General features: G+C 41.7%; 2 protein-coding genes across 7 annotated transcripts; one reads left to right on the top strand and one right to left on the bottom strand.

Moving 5' to 3' along the window:
* Window positions 1-1,481: 1,481 nt before the first annotated feature.
* Window positions 1,482-6,171, bottom strand: rs1a (retinoschisin 1a). Its single transcript, XM_088295995.1, has 6 exons — window positions 6,003-6,171; window positions 5,692-5,717; window positions 4,291-4,411; window positions 2,628-2,769; window positions 2,358-2,553; window positions 1,482-1,810 (listed from the first exon to the last, which is right to left on the bottom strand). The coding sequence occupies exons 1-6, from the start codon at window positions 6,148-6,150 to the stop codon at window positions 1,658-1,660; spliced, it is 786 nt and encodes a 261-aa protein (XP_088152121.1). The 5' UTR covers window positions 6,151-6,171; the 3' UTR covers window positions 1,482-1,657.
* A 1,029-nt stretch (window positions 6,172-7,200) lies between these two features.
* On the top strand, window positions 7,201-22,503 carry ppef1 (protein phosphatase, EF-hand calcium binding domain 1). Of its 6 annotated transcripts, none has more exons than XM_088295992.1 (20): window positions 7,201-7,440; window positions 7,703-8,380; window positions 10,395-10,545; window positions 11,646-11,675; window positions 12,775-12,902; window positions 12,980-13,040; window positions 14,478-14,641; window positions 15,634-15,748; window positions 16,457-16,503; window positions 17,006-17,172; window positions 17,252-17,288; window positions 17,368-17,517; window positions 18,505-18,641; window positions 18,733-18,958; window positions 19,497-19,682; window positions 19,755-19,897; window positions 20,522-20,628; window positions 21,245-21,408; window positions 21,602-21,686; window positions 21,752-22,503. In XM_088295992.1, exons 3-20 carry the CDS (start codon window positions 10,494-10,496, stop codon window positions 21,961-21,963), a joined length of 2,211 nt encoding a protein of 736 aa, XP_088152118.1. In that variant the 5' UTR covers window positions 7,201-7,440; window positions 7,703-8,380; window positions 10,395-10,493; the 3' UTR covers window positions 21,964-22,503. The 6 variants fall into 6 exon arrangements, with proteins under 6 accessions (XP_088152118.1, XP_088152115.1, XP_088152120.1 ...); XM_088295989.1 differs by having other exon boundaries at window positions 14,475-14,641; XM_088295994.1 differs by lacking the exon at window positions 11,646-11,675.
* The last annotated feature ends 187 nt before the right edge of the window (window positions 22,504-22,690 follow it).

Raw genomic sequence — 22,690 nt, 5'->3', positions numbered from 1 at the left:
TTTGTTCTGAGATGATGTGCTAAAGATGTACAGCACTAATATGGTGCAGCGTTTGAATTTGGCTTAGCAGGATATGCAAATTAATTTTTGAAGGAAATAAAACTCGGTTAACCGAGTTCAAACATTAAAATCGCATACAGGATAAGCGGCACACTTTGATGCTGACAGCATGACACAGTTGACGTTTTTTCTTCCTGATGATTTTATAATGGTGGGGCAACGCAACATGCATTTTCAACAGAACATTTCACAAACACATACAGTAGGGTCCGTTTTTTTTTTTTGTATTCGCATTCGACAAAAAGGAAGAAATAGATAAAAGTCATATGGGAGCAGATTTTACATCAAAGGTTCACTTTGGATAGTTGCATTCAGTTCTTTTTTGACCATCAAATTTCAACACGAAAAAAAAAAAAATCAAAATAGATTTCAAGAAATTCAAATTCAAAATTAAAAAAAAAAAACATACAAGATAGCTGTGCCACCTGAATTTGATTTTTTTTCCTATGTAATTTTTTTAACACTTGCTAGTTAAAAAAAAACTGTCCTACATTTACGCCTTAAATTCAAATTAACAAGATCAGCTGAATTTATTTATTCATCATTAATTTCCTTATTTATTTTTTAAATGTTTTTTTTTTATTTTGACCCCAAAAAAAATCAAGTAGTCAAAATTTTGTGGTTAAAAAGAAAAATCTTTGTAAATGAAATGTCTTCTACTCAAATTCAAAATCACTTACAGCACACATTCACACAAATGGAATTGTGAAAACATAAAATCTGCATTAGGAGCATTTCTGGTCACAAAACGGTTGGATTGTGACCTTGTGACAGGATACAACAAGACAATCCAGGGTGTGTTTTTTTTGTTTGTATTTTTTTTTAAACCAACAGAAGTTAATCTTCAGGTGATCATCTGTCCTTTGAGGCTTGTAAGGAGTGGCTTGGTGGGAGCTGTAAAATCCCCTGCTGAGAACCACGTGTCAAAAGAGGCACCAAGCGTTTCATGAAGCTGTTCCACATGAAAGCCGCGTTCTGGATTGCTTTGTTTGCACATCTGTGCCTACTTCCGCCATAGCAACGCCACATCATTAATTATTGCTTTGAATTGATGCCATTGCAGTGCAATTGGAACAAAATGAATACAGCCAGTGGGAGATTGCTTGAAACGAATACAATGCAGACTCTGTTTGCATATCAAACATGATATTCAATAAATCCTAAAATGAAATCATTTTTTATTCCACTCCTGGGACAGTCCAGAATTGGAGGACAGTTTATAATTGCACTACCAACAGTTCGTATTGTCCTTTAGCTTAGCCAAATAGATTTTTTATTTCAAAAAAACTAAACTAAATAAACTCAGGACTGTTTGGTGAAAACAAACAAATTACTTTAGTAACAAATTTGTAATAAATGTTTTTAGAATATTCCAGGCCACTTTTAATCTTCTGGGCCACTCCTGGCGATGTAGAAAATAAAACTAAATTGTTCGCTGTTCCGCAATATTGCTGACAAAATTGTCCTCCAATCCTGGACTGACGCTCACTCAACAATTATGGAAGGATTAAAAAAAAAAAAAACTCACAGATACAGCGAGAGTGTTTGGACGAAGGAGGTTAGAGGTGAAGGCCTCGAGGAGAAGAGGAGCGGCCGTTCAGGCACATTTGTTCATGCAGAGCAGCAGCTCCAGACGCAGAGCGATGCGAGTGTGCCAGCCCTGGGGGAGGATGCGGATGTAGCGCGCCACAATGGGCGGCCGCAGGAGGTTCTGCACTGACGACGAGCGGTCCGAGTTCCCGTAAAACACCTGCGGAGACCAGCGTCACGACAAGTTACGCGTTGAAGAAATGACTGAACGTGCATCAGCAACATTTTTTTCCCCCCACTCGATTCGGAAGCATGATCATCAGAACTGAATGAATCTCTTCACTTTACAAACTGTGGGTTGACGCACTGAAAAAAAGCAAACTCATTTTAGTGAGTGAGTTCATTGCTATATTTTGAATTTTAAGAAAAGAGTGAATTGATATTGTTATTCAAGGTGTCATTTCTTCAGTGTACCGATGGGTAAATGAAGCTTCATGATACAGTTGTCGTATTCTTGGACTCCAGTAGATGGCGCTCTCTGTTCAACATTGGGCTGAAAGCACACTGACTTGACAGTTCTTAAAACCTTTATTTAAACCAACAGTCCTCTAGAGGACACTGTTGAAAAAATAGCAATTCAGTGTGCTTTCAGCCCAATGTTGATCCGAGAGTGCCATCTAGAGGATTCCAAGAATACTACAACTGCTTCATGAAGCCCATTTGAAGCTTCATTTAGCCATCACTCGTGGTTGTGTTCTTCAACTGACCCTGTTATTCCCAGTCTGGTCCTTGTAAAAGATCCAGTTGAGTTTTTCATCCGTGCGGTACTGCACGCTGTACTTGGTCACCCACTCGTCGGCATCACAGCGACCTTGAGTGAGGATCCCCGAGACCACCGTGACGTCCCTCAGGTCGATTTGCAGCCACTGATTGTTGTCTTGGAACTTGGAGAGCCACGCGCAGCTGGAGCACCAAAACGGTGGCGGTCGAGTCATGAAAACGGAACTTGGCTTCAAGCAAGTTTGCAGTTTGCTCACCCGAATCCTTGACTGTTGAGGCGAGCCTTGTTTGGGAGCCAAGAGGAGAACCATCCGCTGTACTGGTCCTCGTTGGAGCAGGTGATCTGGTCGGGACTCACCGATCCGGCCTCGAAGCCGAGAGGCTTATGGTACGGACACTCTGCGAGAAGAAGGAAACGCTCGGGAAATGCTGACGCAACATCTCAGGTGGGGTTGTTCACACCTCTGACGACGCCACACAAAATATTAAATGACGGAAAATGTCACCATGCATGTTAAATTCCCCCCCAAAAAAAGTGTAATCCGGTCGAAGCTCAATTCAACTCATCTTTATTTATAGGGATAAAACATTCAAATTTGAGGAGGAAATTAAATCCATTTTCACCAAAATGTTACGAATCAACCTAGGAATGAAAAAAAGTTTTTTTCATGGATTCCATTACGCCAAAAGTTGGAGCCAAAAGGTCCAACTCGATTATTATTGATGTATTTAAAGAGACGAAAATGCCCACACCGATGAAGTTTTATACCTTGCAAAACAGTTTATAAGAGGATGCGGTTTGACACCAACGGCCTCGAAAATGCCCGAGCGTTAAGCAGCCCACCGATGACCCACATCACATCCTAAAAGCGTTCGCTTTTAATTCTCCACCGTGAGAGATCAGTCGTGGCCATTAGCGGAGTGGGCGGACAGATGGCCATGCTGAACCTTCTCAAGCTTTCCGCTGCTCCGTTTGCGCCCTCACGACCATGACCAAAAAAAAAGCAAAGTTGACATTTGATCATGACGACACGTCCTGATGTGAAGCCTCATTTGAAGTCAAAAAATAAAGAAATGTGTCGCGACATGCGGCACTTTCTTAACAGGCATTGGGAAACTAATCCCAGAATTACAACGCACTGAGCAGCTTCTCTGTTCACGTGAATGTGTTGGGAGGAAGTCCTTGCGTAACAGTAAAGCCGCGGACACGCTTATGGGAACAAATGGAAAAAGGGTTGCCATCACACTTCTTTTCATCATCACACAAGGCGTCAAATTGTAAATTGGAGGGCGATCGATAATGAATTGTTTTGCTGTTAAGGGGGAAAACAATTAAATTCTGTAAAAAAAAATAAATAAATTACATCTATTTAAGGTGGCATTGTACCATCTAAGTCTGAATTTTAATTTTAAAAAAAATAATTAAATGAAAAAAATAATAAATCTTACAAATGTTCATTTTAATAATGTTAATTTCCCATCTTTTGTTGCGGAATTTTCAGTAATTTTCCTACTTCAATAAAATAGTCTTGAAAAGAAAATGTGGGCGGGGTTTCTTTCTATTTGAAGCTTCAAAGTGTGCGACAAAATGTGCGTCTGTGAAAATATTTTGTGAGCCGTTGTATTCATGCAACTGAAGAAGCATGCACTGCCTCGGTGTGACGATTGTCCTTGCTGATCATGTCTCCACATTTCCTCTCCACAGGCGCATGTTCACCCTGCAGTGAGATGCATTCATGCATGCGTGTGTGTATAAATAGAAATCTTCAGTCGCTTTCGTACCCGAGCTCAGTAGCTCCTCGTTCGCAATGCATGATACTCGAGTATTCTTCCATTTGGAAGTCATTGAAAATCTTTTTTTTTTTTTTTTCATGTCAATTGGCTAAAATGTTGAAGCGGTGATGAAATCGGATCTCATACCTGGCATGCAGTCCACTCCCCTTACTGACGAGGAGCCAATGGAGGAGAACTCGGTTGGCGACACACCTTCTGCACAGTCGCATTTGCACGAGCGGCCGGTCCATGCTTCGGACACAGCCGCCTTAAATAAACACAAAGCATTTCGTGCTAATCATTTACAGTTGCGTAATTCAAGACAAAACGCAAAAGCGCCAACCATGTAATAGTGCTCATTTTGGACTGACACCGTTTGTAGCGTTTGTTTTCCCTCTACATTTGGCGTTTCGGCACACTACGGGGACAATTTGGGCCTGCTGGGAGGACAACTTGGCATGTTACTAGGCAAAACCGTGCACTAGTAGCCATCTACTAGCAACTTGTACGCAATCAAGTATGTCAGCTCGTCGCATTTGACCTGTAAGGCAAAGTTGCATAACAGCTACTAGTGCCACTCGTAAACCAGGGAATGTTAATTTGTTAGAATTTATTAAGTCACTAGTGCACTCGTAGAATGGTAGCACCAAAATGCCCACGAGACGTTTGGCCTCATTAGTATCAAGTAGATTGTCCTACGAGTGTGCAGACACCTCATATAGTAGTGCAGCAAAATGTTACGAGAAAGACGCAGCAGTTCTACAAATGAGCCGATACAGTTAAAAAGATCATCCATTGGACCGGTGTCCTCAAGAGACTAGCTGATGTAACCGTGTCTCCTGCGAGCATAAATAAATGAAACCATAAAGGACCTCAAATTGAACCATGAGGCACTCCACATTATTTGATAAACTTTATCGAAATTTGACATAAAACCTTTGAGAAAAATGGCACTAGTAGCGCGGTTGTCAACTAGTGTAGAGGTTTGCCTCACTAGAAACATTTAGTTGTGCAACAAGTGTGCCAAAGTTGCCCGGCAATCGTTGCACTTTTTCTTACGAGGAATGAGGATGACGGTGACGGCAAATCCAGGTTGAGAAATGAAACCCGTGCCGGAGTTTAGCTTTGGCAACAGGTGCTTCTGCTCAACTGACACCCGGGGAGCTCGTTTACCAGTCTCTTGAGTCGGCGCACCTGTTGCTTAGGCCGAACCATGTCAGGGTTTTGACTTTCTGGACCTGCATTTGACACCTGCCGGATGAAGAGCGCGCGAATACGTTGAGAAGAAGTCAATTGAAGAAATTCTCAAACGCCTTTCCGTACCCGGAGGCCTTCTTCAAAAAAAAAAGAACCAAAATATTACAAACAGCTTTATGATGCAGAATATAACGCTAAAATCCACAAGCACATGCAAATAAAGTTATTTGTCGGTGCTGATCAAAAGATTATGATCCAATCCAATCGCGTTTTCATTTCAGCGGCAACATTTAATTGCAGTTTACATTTTTTCATGTACGGTGCTTTAGCGTGAGTGCAATTTTCTCGTACCTCTTGTGCATGGCAGTTGAGGAGGACTGTTCAAGCAGATGGACGGAGACAAAAAACAAATGACCAGACAGCCACAGATGAAAACCAAAGACTGTTAGGACACGTTTATCTCTAATTCAAGTAAACAGAATATGGACATCAATCTGTCCGGATAAAAACGTACAAGTCACATAGACACAAAATTAAGAACACGTCATTTTTAAAGCTGAAAATGTGAATTTTGACAACAAATTCCAAATCAAACGGCACATATGATATGATTCCACCTTCGACAAATCAATTTGGCCTCAGTGAAATGATTCAACTCGTACCGTGAGCGGCCATCCAAAGCAGAACGGGCAGGAAAGGACGCACGTTGCGAGCCATCTTGCAGCCTCCGCGCAGAACACGACTGAGCGAGCGAGCCAGAACTCCTACAAAATCTGGATTAGAATAATCCGCGGGACACGGCCGAGCCATCCTAATGCCATCCTTATCTGGCTAAGCCCCTCCCACTGGCCTACAGCTGCCGCTTGCCGTGGGAGACCACAAGGATGACATGTTTGTGATTGGGAGGCCACTTGATGGTGGGATTAAGCGACATTTGCTGCTGGCCAGCAATCTAGTCAAACAAACTCAAACCACTCATTGCAAAAAAGATGTCATCATTAACTCATTTACTGCCATTGACGGCGAAAGACGGTTGGTGGGTAATGAGTTAACTGTCCATGTTGTAATAGTGGACTGGTTTGTCTATAAAATAAAATATATCTCAATTTTACTAAACATTTATGGTCGTAAATTAAAAATGAATGGATGGGTGTTGAATGGGGTATTTGGGAGTAAAATATTAATAATATCGAATGACAGAGTATGACGAATTCAAATCTCCATTTTTTTCGAAATTGAGTCAAATCAGATTTGTTTGTTTTGTTTAATTTCTGGTTCCACGTTTGTTTTTAATTGAGGATATGCTTAGTTTTTATAACAATTAAGAGGTTAATTTGGGAGGGAAAATGTTTCACACTGATTTATCTTGTTCAAAACAAATTCTGAGAAATGTGAAAAAGTCACGCTAAAAAATATTATGACTTCAAATTGACAATTCAAAAAAATCACAAGCGGTAACACTAACACAGATTCAATTTTTTTAAATCATAAGAAAATTTTAAGAAGTATTAAAAAAATAAACAACTTACATGTAAACTGAGATGGCACAAAAAGCACACAATTTCAACTTTTTTTTTTTTTTTACACTGAATATTTTTAGGCTAAAAAGAATTCATGTGTTAAATGTAAGATGTTGAAGAGTTTAAGACAAACAAATTTAGTGTTATAAATTTGATTGGAAAAAATGTGTTCAGTGTAAAAGATTAACTTTATTAAAATCAACCTCAGATGTCATACACAGATTTAAAAAAAAAAAGAAAAAAAAGACATTGGAAAGGTGGCACGGATACACGGTGCACGTTCCAAAGTTAAAAGCTACGCTCCGAGCGAAGCTGTCAAAGGTGGCGGTCTGAGTGTAATTAAGCCTCATTAGGAAAAGCTGTTTTTAATTTGAGCTCATTAAAAACACCTTTCGCACCTTCTGTACGTCTCTCATCCAACTCACTTTTTTTTTTTTTTTTTAAAAACTCCTTCCTTGGTGTGCCTCAGGAAGGACAACTTCCTCAGTTGAGACAAAAAGCAACAATGAAGGCTCCCGCCCGAGCAGCGGTCAAGAAGAGGAGCACTTGTGCTCGCGCCGCTCTCAGAACTCATCAAGAGGTCAGTGATTGTGTTTCAATGTTTGAAATGAAAATGATTCATTTCTGCGGAGGTGTACTGCTGTCATGCCAGAAAAAAAGGTCAAGAATGCTTTGGAAAATGACTTTCTTTGAAAAATGATGTAATGCCTTCCGATTTCAGTCACTGGCGGGGCCCAGTTGGAATGTGGGTTTTTTTTTAATAAAGAGTGACCCTACCTGGAAGTTGAGCTTTATCGTGAAACTTCTCACGTTGGAATATTTTGAACTTATTTCTTTTTCAGGTCAGTCCATCCGGGATGGGCGCTTTGGGCTTCTTGCTCGGTCGTCACAGTCTGCCCAGACCACTTGTGCTCGCGCTGGTGAGCTCGGAAGCTTCCAGGCTCTCGAGAAGAAAGCGACTCAAAGTGATCACCCTGCGTGACATCAACGCTGCTGTCACACTCGTACGACACAAGATTGGTACCAAGGTGGCAGCATGACTTTTTAAATGGGAAATGCCGCATTTATTATTAAAGTATTTATTTTAACTATGCCTCACGCTTTATCATTTATTTTAAACCTTTCAGCTTTTTTTGTGGACATTTTGATGGTGTTTTTTATTTACTTCAATGCAGATTGTTTTATCAGAGCTAGGTTTATTAGGCCAATTTTTATTTTTTTAACCCTTCAAATTCCTGTTTGTGTCCAGATTTGTAAAACTGCCTCAATGACTTTTCCGTCCAATGGTGCCTTAAAATAACCATTGAATTAGTGCCACGACAATGCTCTCATTAGTACTGCTTTACACTAAAAACATTGCAATTAAGGGCAATGAAAAGAAATTTATATTTGCTTCATTTTTTTTCCTCAATTCACTGGACATTCTGCTGCTCCTTCTGGTGTGTCCGCCTTGGCCACATGGGGGTGAAGTAATCCATAAAGAGCAACATGGACCCAGTTTCAGGTCTTCAATAAGAAAGGTGAAGAGAAAGACCGTCTAAAAAGTAATGTCTTTGTTGCTCCACCTTTAGTATTCAAATGGCCATTAAAAATGGAAAAAAAATCTTCATAGGAATATGCTCAATGCAGGCCCACTAGCCCAAACACGGCTTTCTGATGATTGTTTGTTGAATTTGAGTTAAGCAGTAAAATCAACCTAAATAAAATTGTATTGTTTACAGCCATGCCTGCGCGCGGCCATTTAGCCACTTGCTGTCGGCTGAAAATGACATCACAGTTGCGCAGGGCTCAGCTAACGACCAATCATGGATCAGCTTCTGATAACAGGTGATTGGTCGTTACCTGACCTTTGAGCAACTGTGACGTCATTTTCAGCCGAAATGGCCGCCCCCTGAGATGGACTTTGAGATTTGGTAGACAGTTGTAATAGCCAATAAGATCATGAGTTGGTTCCAGTGAGCCGTCTCGCTGGTCTTACACTGAAGGTATCAAGCGCGTCTTGTGATTGGATACTCACTCGCGAGGGCGCGGCGCTAGGCGCAATCAACACACCCGGAAGTCGTCACTGCCGACCGTTCAAAAATCTAAAATATATTCTTGCTTTTTTAAACCACAATTGCCGAAGGAAGGAAAAGTGTGGATTCATTGAAGATACACTTGCCAGGCCATTTTGAAGACGGACCTTTCGAGAGAAGCTACGTCGTCCAACACTCGTTCAGTACTGTCTAAGTGTCTTTCTGTATCTTATTTGTCCAGCCGTGGTGTCATAAATGAGGGGGATTTACTCAAGTAGGACGATGTGGGACTTCACTGAAGGCCCAGGTGTGAAATGTACGACCCGCCACTGGTATTTGGGCTAGTGAAGGCGCATCGAACGGAATTTGAAGGGGGTGGCTTCCCCTTTGAAGTGATAATATAGGATATTTTTTTGCGGCTCACCTGATGATCTGTACGACTCCCTGGCCGTGGTATCGCTGAATTCCATCCATGTTACGGGATCACCTGACGATGCCTCCGCCTCCTCGTCGCCTTCATCCTCTCCTCTTCCTCCTCCTTGTGGGCTGCATAGTCTCTGCCTCAGACATGAGGCATGAACTAAAGAGAATTCAATGGGAAAAGCACCTAAACATCTCACGGACTCATCCAAGGTTGGCTGTGTGACAAATGGATCCCTCTCGTGTTTTGCGCCTCGCTTGTAAACATCGTGCAGGTAGGAGCGTCACATTTCATTCATTGTGTTGGCAAACAGCCTGCTGGTGTGAAGGAAGCAGCATTAAACGGACCGTCTGCTGTCATGTTTTTGTTTTACAATTAGCCAATTCAATTGAAATTGTGATCAATTGCAGATGCAGTTCACCGTATGTTATAAATGATAATTAAGGGGGATTAAAAAAATTCTGTCCTTGATGGATTATTGTTTTACATTTCCTGTGCAAAAAAATAAGGAAAGTGTGAAATTAAATGCCTTCTAAATTTGAAAACAAAAATCATCTGAGTTTGCATCTAAATTTACTCCCAAAAAGTTTACCATAAAATTTCGGACTGAAATTTGTTACATCTTTACCTATCGAGTGTAATTTTTTATATTAAAATTAAAACTCGGCTGGAACGAGATTGTGTGCAACCTGAAATCTTATTTGTTACACTGAATTTTTTTGCTGGTCAAAAAAAAAGCGGTATTAGATCTTGTGGCATTGTTGTTCCATCTGAGTTTGAACTTTAATGCAATTTTTGTACGTTATTCTTTTATTGTCACACATTTCAACCTTAACATTAAATTCAAATTCAAATTAAGAGCACAGAAATGCCACATCAATTTAATTTCTTTTTCCAGATGTTTGCTTGTTTCTACACAGAATTTTTTGATACCTAAATTAATGTTAGATATTGTTGTGAAAAATATTGAATGTCTTCTATTCAAACCCAAACGCAGACGACACAGCTTTACACCCGCCATCCACACTGTACGAATGTTTTTTTTTTGTTTTTTTTTGTATTCACGACTCTCTCTTTCTGTCTCATGGCTGTGCTGAGCTCGCCCACCTCACCACAGACGACCAACCAGACTCCACCCGCCAGATGTGAGCCACCTTTTTCCATTCATACTACTCGTGAGTCTTCTCACTGCTCATTATGGGATGCGGCGCTTCAATTGCCATCGACACGCAAGTGGCGAAGGGGACAGGTACGTCGGTGCTGCTCTACGGTTGTGAAACCTTTGGGATTGGTTCATTAATAAAGATAAATAAATAAATGAATACCGATGCAAGGTGCTTCATCACCTTTGTCGGATGACTCAGCAATACAATTTCAAAAAACAATTTCGGTGTTGGATTGTTATTCAGTGAAAGAATTTTCAAGTCGCTCAAAAACTGAAAGAAATGAAAAAAAACGTGAAATGTTTTTTTTTTCGGGGGAGTGAATTTTCAGCATGAACCTAAAATGAACTCTAACCTTCACAGGTGACATAAATTTGCACTTGTGTCAACGTTTGATTTCACTTCCAACTGTTCAGTGTTTTAGCACCTCTTGCTCAACTCGCTTTTGTTTAAAATGAAAATGCGATCCATGAATGGCGCAACACACGTCTGAGCCTTTTTGTGCCTCTCACAGTCTGGCTGTACCGCTGTTGGAACCTGCCAATGACTCTCAACGTGCTATTGATGAATTGTTCATGGTAGTGGTGGGAATATGAAGCTTCACATTTGCTTCATGAACCAGTTGTTGTAGTTTTGAGTCGTCTAGATGGCACTGTTGCTTTAAGTAAAGGGTTTATAAAAATGTCAAGTCAGTGTGCTTTCAGCTCAATGTTGAACAGAGAGTGCCATCTACAGGTGTCCAAAAATACTGCAACTGGTTCATGAAGCAGATTTGAAGCTTCATTTACCCATCACGAGTTCAGGGTCATCTTCACCTCCCTATACAAAATGTGACCTGCATGATGAAGAGGACTTTTTAAATACCAATCTCATTGAATCGGGAAATGCATTTATGGATCAAACACCTGTTGAGATTTTTTTTCCATTCAACTCTTTTTTTTTTTTTTAAAGATGACAAACTACTCTTGTACATTTTTGACAGATGCTTCTGATCTCTAGTGTCTCCTCTTCTGTTGTTTGTCTTTAAGGCTGTGTCATTTGCGGCGCTTTTCCAGTCCCGCTGTTGCTTCTGCCCTCCCTGGTGCCTTGTTAACACTTCACTTGTCGCTTTGTGTTTACGTTGCTTTGCAAGTCCTTTTATTCAATTAACACGTTCCTCTGCTGACTTCTATTTTTCTTAACACAGATGAAGCAAATGTACCCAGTCCAGCACTAAGTAAGAGCAATTTATTTCTTAAAATCAGCCTCATATGTTCATTATGCTAGTCAAAGTGTAAAAACACAAATGCGACAGTTACATTTTACGACTTCCCCATTACTATGGGGACCCATTGCAGGATATTTTCGATATCCTTCATATCGTGTCTGGCTAGAAAGTTGTTGGTTTTTTCCCACTACTGGATGACATTTCTGTACACTAGTAGGTTGTGTGGCATGTAACAGATACAGTTCATGAAAAACTTGAAAGAAGTGTGAAGTATTTGGAATAATAATTCTATTTCAAGAATACTCACTTTAGTTTTTTAACGCCTATGTCCTAGATTCATAGTTAGACCCATAGCGATACCCGAACAAGAAAAATGCTTTTGTTCCGCAAACTGCAATAATTCTTCAGAAATGACATCATTTACAGAATGACAAGTCGCCAGTCGTCACTGTACTGCGTTGTTGATTGGCCGGTGAGCTGCTCAACTGACATTGTTGTTGCGTTATTGAGCGAAATGCCTCGGCGCTGTGTGGCGATGCCTTGTTTGCATTCTGGGAAGCATCTTTTTGAGTGTCCAAACCAAAAAAAAAACAAAAATAGAGCACTTAAATGGACCAATTTCCTTCTGGCACAGAGCGGGAATTTTAAGCCAATATCGACGAGAGTTCTTTGTTTTGTGAAGATTGACCTAATCGTTTCTGAGATAAAAGGGTTCAAAGGACGGTGGCCTCACCCCTTTTAGGCGGGCGTAGCTCCCAAACACCTGCCCCTGGTTCATCTAAAATTAGAGATTTAGTGTTGTGTCGTCACTATCGCAAGCACGCCAAGTTTCATTAAAATCATGCTTGGTTAAACCCACTGAGCGACCCTGCTGGTGAAGCACGAGCGCGAAGAATTTTGTCACTACTAGTATGCTAAAATTGTCCTACTAGTGGAGACTGTATATGAATAATCACACGAGCATCATTTGAGAATTTCATAGATTTTTTTTTCCTACCCCTACAAGGCCTGCCACTACGACTGCATATGACATTTTTGCATCCTAGTAGGCCAACCTTGGGATACTTGTAGCGCAAGTACAAGTTGTGACGTGTTGTCGCCCATTAAGCAATGAAGGCAGCTGTGCTGATCCAGCGCTGGTACCGCCGCTACATGGCCCGTCTGGAGATGAGGCGGAGGTACACATGGAACATCTTCCAATCCATCGAATACGCCGGTGAACAGGATCAGCTCCAGGCAAGTCTACCGCACAGGAAGTCTTGCAGACGCCCTGTCAACCCCACCTCGTTGCAAATCTTAATTTTTTTCCTCAGCTGTCGGGTTTCTTCAGCTTCATGCTCGACAACTTCACTCAGCTGAATGGAAACGGGCAAGGTAAGATGACGACGTATAAACATTTCGATTTTTCAAGTGACACCAGACAATTGAAGTCGGACTGATCTTGCCACATTAGTTCGATGTGATGCTTGCTTCAGTGGACAAACTCAACACACTTCATAAGAAGCAGCAATTTGGCAGCTACTGAAAAATTCTTCCAAAAAAACCCAAAACTCTCCAAGCAGGTTAATGTCACTCCCACTTGAAGTTTACTATCAACTGCACCTTAAAGAAATGGATGTTAGGACACAAACAGTGGAGCAACACACGTAGACAAACAATATAACAATACTTGCAGAGCAGCATATTCTTTATCCTCGACAAAAAAAAGACAAATATTATTGCAGCTTACTAAGTCATCGACGGTAATTTTGACCATTCTATTTTTTTGGTCTGCGTGACTCTATTGTAGAAGGAGCAGCATTATATTATATTAAAACTGGTTAGATGGTTTTAGTCATTTCGGACCCGGGATTAACAAGGGCACACTATAGCCCTGTTTTCTAAAAATAAAGTGGACACATGACAGTACTTTGGACACAACATAAGAATGTAATAAGGTTGCGAGCGATTCAAATCACATCAGGTTCATACGTGTTTGTATTTAGCCTTCAGTCAATCGATTGAAACACCACTTTCATTAGCGATGCTCTTTTATTTGGACGTGAAAGCCCCTTTGCGTTGCCTAGCAACTAATGTGATGGTGGCGTGTGCCACGGAGGCAGCTGTGGCTTAAGAGTGCGCTGACCCACTCGTTGAGCTAAAAAGCCTTCTGCGGCATTGTCAAGCTAATCCTCCTCATCGAGATGCTCTTCTTTCCGGTCAAATGAAGCGATGGAAAAAGGCCAGACCCTCGTTGCCATTTAGGACACGCCACATTTACGTGTGGCACAACACAGGACGTTTATTTCAAGCTGCGAGGCAAAAACACAACAAAGTCAGGAAGGGAGCAAGCCTGCTGAGCGACGACTCTTTTGTCATTTTTAGAAACAAGGTTGACATCATTCTGTAATTCTCACTGAAATCATCACAATTATAAAAATATTTGAAAATGAACTATAAATATTCAAATTTTTGTTGTTGTTATTTGGATAGATTTTTATTTCTCTACATGACACCGATTTAATTTCATTTGCCTTGGGCAGCGATTCTCGAGGTACGACACGAGTTTCTTCCCGTGGTACGTAAAAGAAATTCTTAATTGGAGGTTCAAACGCATTTTCATGCGACAGTGGCTTAAACATTTTTAACAGTATTACAGATTTTCTCTGACTATTTCCAACATCTTTAAAAAGGATATCCATGATTTATTTTTTTATTTTTAACAACTACAAATGGATTACTGTATGAGAATGATTTTGCTGTTTCAATGATTGCAAGGCAACCTTTAGCACACGTGAAGTCTGCTTTCTGTTCCATCTCTGTGGTCAGCAGATCTGATTTCTCAGCTTCTGGAGCCCGTGATTGACCCCTGGTTAGACCGAGAGGCCTGCTACGACTCCATCCTCGTTCCAGAGTCGTACGTGGGACCGCGACTGTCGTTTCCCCTCTCCGTGTCCGACACCAACGCTCTTCTCAGTGCTTTCAAAGAGCAGCAGGTACATCGTGACTCCTTTCATTGCTTGTCACGTTTATGGAAAAGAAGTTTGATATACTTGATGTCCATGTTCTTGTACTGCATGCTTTTTTGTCCTCACTTTCCACCAAGCTATTTGTATATCCTTGATATGCAGCTTAATGTTGTACTAGTAGGACAAATGTGTCACTAGTAGTAGTAAATATGACTAGTATACAAAAATGCCAGAGGGGGTGGTTCTAGATTTGAAGGCAGCAGTGCGGAATAAAAAATATCACGAGGTCGGAGGAAGCAATCATTCTACTACATGCTTGTCTAAGGAGGACAATGAGTGTACTAGTACATAGACCTTAAGACGGATATCGAATGAAAGCTCAAATGACATTATGGAATACTGTTGAAGCATTTATTTACCTCAAATGTAGATTGAGGAAATAGAATTACTTCCACCACTGTTTGACATTTCTGCGCACTAGTAGGACAACTTTGTTTGTTAGTCAGGCGAAACTATTAGGCTCCAAGTGACTAGTGTGTGACACATCCCTACTAGTTGGGTATTGAAGTTTTACGAGTTTGTGAACTTTAAACTGGATAAAAAAATATAGCTAATAAATCATCAGTATAGTTGTAGTTGTTTGGAATTGGTTGTCAAAAAAATAACTAAATTGTCATTCTACTAGTGCGCTGAATTTTATTGATGGGAGCAAAGCGTGCAATAGTAAATGAACCTCGCCATCGACTGCATGCCAGTCGGCCAACTACTTTTTTTTACCCGTAAGACAAAATTACTATTTTTTTTTTTATTGCACTACGTTCTTATTGTCTGACACATACAATAATATGGGCATAGTTTGGGTACTAGTGCAGTACGGTTTACTATTAAGGTTTAATTGTACACTACAGTCCAAAAGTGGCAGTAGCAATGGGGAGGGGAAACATTACGAGTAAGACACAGGTGTTCTACTAATATGCCCTTGAAGAAACACGCTTGGAATCGTATTTTTCTGTGCGCAGACACTCCACGCCAGATACGTGCTGCAGCTACTCTACGAGACCAAGAAGCTCCTCAAACAGATGCCCAACATCAGCCACCTGTCCACATCCTACACGAAAGACATCACAATATGTGGTAGGTGGATGCTGTCTGCAAGTAACAATAAGATGGCGACCAGTTCAAAGGTGGTTGGCGCCTGCTGCACGCTTTGAAATGCTGCTGCAGTCCTCCGAGAAACAACATGTTGTTGGTTTGGATACTGATCAGGCACTCCATGTGTGCCTGTCCCTGCTGATTCACATCTTATTATTAGAAAGGATGCCTGACCAAACATTTCACGGGTGGAGACAATATTTCAGACCAGCGCTGGCTGAATGTCACTTTTTTCTTTCATGCATTTACAGTTAATCCTTAAGAACTCATTTATATTTGATATAAATTTGGTGTCCTCTCAAAACGACTCGATATGCTTTTTACATTACTGCCTTAACAACCACAAGCAACAAAAGTGAGTAAACCCTGACGTGAAACTGTCCAAATTGGGCCTAATTAGCCATTTTCCCTCTCCGGTGTCGTGACTTGTTAGTGTTACAATGTTTCACTAGTGAATAAGGAGCACGTCTGTTCGATTTACGTCGACAGAGACGGTCGGGTCCCGGCTTCCCTTGTCGTCATCATTTCCATTTGGTCAGCAGCAAACTTTTCGGTACGCTTCTGTGCTGGAAATAAACATCCGAGACTTTTGAATCATTTGGAAGCGTCTGTAAAATGTGAGCTGAGCTCAAAATTGTGCAATTTGGGGGCCGTGCCACCTTTAACTTTCATGTTCATGCATTTGTGTAGGTGATCTTCATGGGCGACTTGATGACTTGCTTCTTATTTTTTATAAGGTAATAAATGTCTTTACGACATACATGTTTTATGAGGATGAATGATTTTTTTTGTTAAAATCTTGTAAACATGTAACCTACATGTTCCTGTTGTTGCTAAGTCATAAACTAGAAAATAAGAATAACGACAAAAAAAAAAAACATCATTCGTTCGATGACCTGATAACCTTGAAACTTCATAGCGCTGGTGTCGTGCCAAAACGTTGTCACTTTTCCGGAGACCCCAAAAATGGCAAGTTTGTTCAATTATTAGCATTGCGTCGTGAAAGATTTTCAAAACTTTCGATTGCACAATAATGTGTAAAAAAAAAAAAATAAATAAATAACGGCGATGGGTGTGGATAATAGGAAAGCTTTTTGAAATTCACCAAAATGTGACTTAGGAGGTTTTGGCCTGACACCGTCGAAATGCGGGTCGCCTCGTCAAACGAGGGTGAGCGGTCATTTGTGACTTTTGAGAACTGCTGCACTGCTACGTCTGATTTCAATTTGTATCGATCAGAACGGCCTCCCTTCTGCTGAGACGCCATACGTGTTCAACGGAGACTTTGTGGACCGCGGCAAAAAGTCCATCGAGGTGGTCATCCTCCTCTTCGCTTACCTTCTACTTTACCCCGACTACATGCATCTGAATCGAGGAAACCACGAGGATCACATCATGAACCTCAGGTCAACGAGAAATAGTCGAAACAGAAAAAAAATATTCTTGTTATTTATTTATTTGTTATTTGTGGGTCGTTGGTTCCAGATATGGCTTCACAAAAGAGGTCATGCAGAAGTACAAGGTCTGTTTCCGCAGTCAAATAACAATTTGGCGATTGGCCAACACTTTTGGATGCAACGTGTTTTACGTTTGCATTGCAGGCGAACGGGTGTGAGATCCTGCAGCTTTTTCAGGACGTCTTCAGTTTTCTGCCCGTTGCCACGGTGATCGACGGGAAGGTCCTAATTGTTCACGGGGGCATCTCAGACCAAACGGACCTCGACTTCCTCAGTGTCATCGACCGGCACAAGGTCAGGTTGGGAGGCAAATATCTGCATTTTCTTTTTCTTGTTGTTCTTTTCATGGAGTGGATCACTCAAACAACAAAGATTTTTTCTTGCCTAGTATACAGCAATTTTTTTCCTGAGCAGGTTGTTAACACAGCTAGCTCGTACACTTCGGAAAAGAACTGGAACAAAATTATTGGTGGGCGTTTAGCACGACGGCCTGACAATGTCGAGGTCGTGGGTTCGATTCCGGCTGTGGCCTTCCTGTGTGGACTTTGCATGTTCTCCCCGTACCTGCGTGGGTTTTCTCCGGGTACTCCGCTTTCCTCCCATATTCCAAAAACATGCATGGCAGGCCGATTGAACTCTCGAAATTGCCCCTAGGTGTGATTGTGAGTCTTTGTGTGCCCTGCGATTGGCTGGCGACCCGTTCAGGGTTTTAGCCCCGCCTACTCCCCCAAAAGCAGCTGGGATGGGCTCCAACACGCTCGCGACCCTCGTGAGGAGAAGCCGCTCAGATCATGATGGATGGATAATTATTGGTTTACAACATCACTGTCATTAGAGGACAGAAATAACGCAATTTAAAAATGACTTTTTTGTTTTTTTACTTCATTTAATTACAAAGCATTTAGTCAACAATATTTCTTGCAATGTATTTTTCAGGTGCGACAGGATTATCTCATAAAAAGTGTCACTCTGACCAATTAATTGCTAGGCTGGTTTACGATGTGTGTTTCCAGAAAACAACAGCCAATAAAACAACAAATAGTTGAAAATGTCAAATTCTCTTAATTCTGAAATATTCCTCCAGACTGGGAATGACTCGTCTTTATACTGTGCAAAAAGTGATTGACTGGCAACCAGTCCAAAGTGCACCCGTCCGTCCTCTCACCCAAATGTAGTTCCAAATCTGTCATTTGATGCATTTGAGTCGTCGCTGTGAAACGTTCCATCCTGTTTAAATCGGACGGACTGACTTCAGTATTCTTGCCTCACATTATTTACCAGATTAAATCTGCACTGAGGCTTCCCAGACGCAGTTTGGAGCAGCTAGACATCGGTCAGTCCAACAAACAGTTGAAAAGAATGAGATCCACGGACACTTCTCGCAGTCACTCAAAAAACCAAAGAACTCCAAACATGAGGTCAGAGGTCAACCAGAAAGGAGTTTGCTTTTTTTTTTCAGATGTCATCAGTCCTCTCTTTTGAAGAGCGTTTCTTTCTATTTCGCTTTAGAAAAAGGTGCGCCAGACTGAGCCAGCAAGACAGCTTCGTCTCGACATCTTCCTCCTCTTCCTCGTCCTCTTCATCTTCCTCGCTCTGCTCGCCGCACACTCCCTCGTGCTTTTCACCTCATCCGTCTCCCGGCATGCCGTACAACATCCTTCAAGTGCCTTTCCTGGATTCTGCAACCTGCATTCCGTCTCCTTTGCCTCCACAAAATGAGCAGGAATGGAAACAGGTGACAGAACCGTGTTCCATCGCGTATTAATATTTTGCAAACGCAGCTCTTCGGATTTGCAATCAAGTCAAAACTACGCTTCATTATTTTCAATTTCTCAGCTCCATTTTTTACTTTTGTTTTCTATTGATGGTTGGTGCCAAGGAACTTGAGGATATTCATTTAATTTATTTCACTATCTTGTGGCATCTTGGTCCTATAAAGGAACTTTGTTAGCCATCAAAGCGAGTGACGGAGCGTGTTTTGCTGACATTTTGTGGCATCTAAATACCAAGGAACGATATTCAAGTAAGTCAGTTCTTCTCAATTATTTTTTTGTTACGCCCCCCTAGCAGGAAAACAAATCGCCAGGGGGGCCCGCCTCACTATTTGAGAAGCACTGAAGTAAGTTGAGGTGTTTCATTTAGACAAAAGTAGTGATTGGTCAGCATCTGTGGTGATTCTACGCTTTTTACAGGGGTTGTCCATTTAAAAAATAATCATTTGCTCGTCGTGGCAGAAGACTCTACGTTGCAGCTCATCAAGTGTTTCCCGTTAGATTGTGGACATTCTGTGGAGTGACCCCAAAACACAAGAAGGCTGCAGCCCAAACACCTTCAGAGGTGGCGGCTGCTACTTCGGCCCCGACGTCACGCGGAGACTTCTTCTCCAACATGGCCTGCAGCTGATCATCAGATCTCACGAGTGTAAACAGGAAGGTTATGAGTTGTGTCACAGCGGCCAGGTAGAGCTCAAGTACGCTTACTTTGCCATCAAGGATATTTCAATGAAAAGTTGTTTGTTGTCGTCCTACAAGGTGATCACCATCTTCTCTGCGTCCAATTATTACGAGGAAGGAAGCAACCGAGGGGCTTACGTCAAATTGGGGCGAGATCTGGTGCCACGCTTCTACCAGTACCAAGTCAGCCGCTCAACACGCAAACTCACGTTGACTCAAAGGTACGAAACGTGTGTGCTGTGTGTCTTGAATTAGGCAAACGATCACAAAATTTAGGGAAGCAGTCGGTTTCGGTCCAGAGTCGGCAGTTCTGACTTCCCTTTTAATCAAAGGACACTTTAGCCACGCAGCTTCAAATCAACAAAATTACAACTGAGATTATTCCAAAATTGCACTACCCTCTTCATGAAAAAAAAACAAAAAACTTCCTTACCGCCAATTTAATTTAAGCTTTATGAAATTACAAAAATAAATAAAACTAAAATAAAATTTACCTTAAAAAAAAAAAAACGTTTCATTTCTGAAGTGCGTTCCTATGAGAGAAATCTCTTCCCAAGTGACGGACTCGCACAGTTCCAGTGACTGTGAGACCGCCTTCTTTAAAATTCCTCTTTGGGTTAGCGCTGTCAATTCTCTTGAGAACAATCATGTCCAAATTCGGCACAGTGAGGGGCGACGGGTTCGAAAGATTTTCCCATTCCGTGGGAGGCGTGGCCACGAAGCAGCCGTGTTGCCGGCCGGCAGGCGCCCATTGGCCGACAATACGACGTTTTGCGCTCACAAATTACAAGCGGGTTACGAAAACATTTCCTCATTCTGATATCCATTTCTGACTGTGTTCGCAGAGTGCGAGTGGCCGAGGGTTCAGCTCTTCGGGCCTTAAAAGAAAAAGTGTTTGCTCATCGTTCTGACCTCATCGCAGGTTTCCACAAGTATGACCAGAATAATACCGGTAAGCATCCAGCGCTTTTTTTCTCCGTGCTTCGACACGTGAAGTTTTTAAAACGCCAAAAATAATCGCCTGGTCAGGGGTGTCAAACATACGGTCCGTGGGCCAGCTCTGGCCCGCAAACGGGTTAGATGCGGTCCGCAAGAAGATTTGGTAAAGTATAAAAATAAGTACGGCCCAACTGAAGAAACAGCCGTTCGTTATGGACAAGTAAGACACATCTATAAATTTAAATTCAAATTTCCCCATTGTGGGACTAATAAAGGACATCTTTATCTTTAATTCAATGGATTTTTACAATCACCTCAGATCTTTTAATTTGCATTGTAAAAATGTTTTTTTTTTTGTTTTTTACAGATTTGCTTATGTACAAGTAATGCTCAATTGAGTCGAGAAAGTTGAATATGGAATTGGGCTGGTTTGATTGAGACGCTACAACATAAATGTGTTAAACACGACACATTCAACTACTGGTAACAAAAGGATAGAATACAACTGGCGATAATCGGCGTAATCTTGACTCTCATTGTTTGATGTTAAAGATCCTGATTTTACTGAGTCAGGCATTTTCCTCCCTGAGGCCCGTGAGCTCAAATTGAGTTTGACGCCCCCGCGCTAGGTCGTGTGATGGTCAGTGAATGGGCTCAGGTGTTGGGTTCTGTCCTGAGGCTGGACCTGCCGTGGCGGACCCTCTGCCCACATTTAGCTCATCTGGCACCAGACGGCAGTGTGGACTATCAGTCCTGCTTTGAGGATATGGGAGCAGGGATGCAGCTGCCTCAGGTTCGAGACCCGATACGCTCGACTTGCTCCGACTTTCAGTAGACCCGCCGGTCACGTTTGGAAATATTTTCGGGCCATTGCAAACGATCCATCCATCCATTTTCTATAGAACATTTAGAGCTGTTTGTTTTCTTTTCACCTCTGCTGCTAATATATATAATTCCCCCCCAAACACACGCACACACTCTTTTAGGTCACACCCAACCTGGCGGAAACTCTGTTTCGATACAGGACAGACATTGAGATCATCTTCAACATTATCGACAAAGACCATTCAGGTAGAGAAGCACCGTCTCTTTTTTTTCTTCTTGGAATTGGACACGTTGTGTGTTGTTATCTTCAGGGCTTATTTCTATCGAAGAGTTCCGTCATACGTGGCGTCTCTTCAGCGCTCATCTGGGGGTGGACATCACCAACGGAGCCATCGATGACCTGGCTCGAAGCATCGACTTCAACAAGGACGGTAGTATCGACTTCACGGAATTCCTGGAGGCCTTTCGAGTTGTGCGCAAACTGGACAACAAGGATCAGCATCTCAAGACAAGCGCAGAGTAGGCAGCAGAACTTTTCTTCTGGGATAGCTGGTACCAGGAAATGAATTCTGTTGCGATTCTGCAGTGTTTCTTAGCAATGCTGCAAAATAAAGGTGCACGACTCCCAAAACGTTTTCAGGATGAACCTAAAATGCACTACAGCAACAAGTTTGCCTTGCAGCTGCTTGAAGTCGTGAAACATTGAAGAAAATGAAAATATTTCAAAGAGGTCAAATGAAGCTCACCTGCAAAGATTATGGCTCATGTAAGGTTCATCCTGAAATCTCAATATGCCGAAAAGTTTGGGAGTGGTTTAAACTCCACGTTAGGAGTGGGGAGGTGGTGCTTTCGGGAGCAACTAAACATGTCCGATCCCGACGTTCCCTGAAACGATGGCCTTTAAAAGCAGCGGGGATGCATTTCATTTCCACACTAATTCAGCAAACTCTGTTCATCTTGCGCACTTGATCACTTTCAAACTGTAGTCACTGAGCAGTGCCGCATGCATACACACAACAATTTGTTCAAGTGCTGCTTAACAATAAAAGACATTTCAATTGTGTGATTAGAATTATCATTCGACATACTCTCGTCGATGCAAAAACATTTCACATACATTTGAGGATTACTCAGCGAGAACATGCAAAGTCCATAATGAGAAAAGTCAAGCCCAGAATCGCCTTTGTAAACTCCGCCCATTTCTGCAGATATTTCATGAGCATTTTTTTTCGGGGGCCAAAACTGAAGAA

This window comes from Idiotropiscis lumnitzeri, chromosome 5, assembly GCF_059441095.1.
Source record: "Idiotropiscis lumnitzeri isolate Australia: NSW breed Sydney's pygmy pipehorse chromosome 5, RoL_Ilum_1.0, whole genome shotgun sequence".
Classification (NCBI taxonomy): domain Eukaryota; kingdom Metazoa; phylum Chordata; class Actinopteri; order Syngnathiformes; family Syngnathidae; genus Idiotropiscis; species Idiotropiscis lumnitzeri.
The sequence above is the reverse complement of the archived record's forward strand: the minus strand, read 5'-3'. Positions and strand labels throughout refer to the sequence as shown.

Bases quoted from the DNA above. Each gene is read 5' to 3' on its own strand.
- rs1a (XM_088295995.1), bottom strand. From the start codon at position 6,150: ATGGCTCGGCCGTGTCCCGCGGATTATTCTAATCCAGATTTTGTAGGA. The intron at 2,554-2,627 runs GTGAGCAAACTG...TTGGTGCTCCAG, and splicing joins CTCAACAGTCAAGGATTCGG to CTGCGCGTGGCTCTCCAAGT. The intron at 1,811-2,357 runs GTCAGTTGAAGA...TGGTCTCCGCAG, and splicing joins ACCAGACTGGGAATAACAGG to GTGTTTTACGGGAACTCGGA.
- ppef1 (XM_088295989.1), top strand. From the start codon at position 10,494: ATGGGATGCGGCGCTTCAATTGCCATCGACACGCAAGTGGCGAAGGGG. The intron at 13,041-14,474 runs GTAAGATGACGA...CTCTGTGGTCAG, and splicing joins GCTGAATGGAAACGGGCAAG to CAGATCTGATTTCTCAGCTT. The intron at 17,289-17,367 runs GTCTGTTTCCGC...TTTGCATTGCAG, and splicing joins AGGTCATGCAGAAGTACAAG to GCGAACGGGTGTGAGATCCT.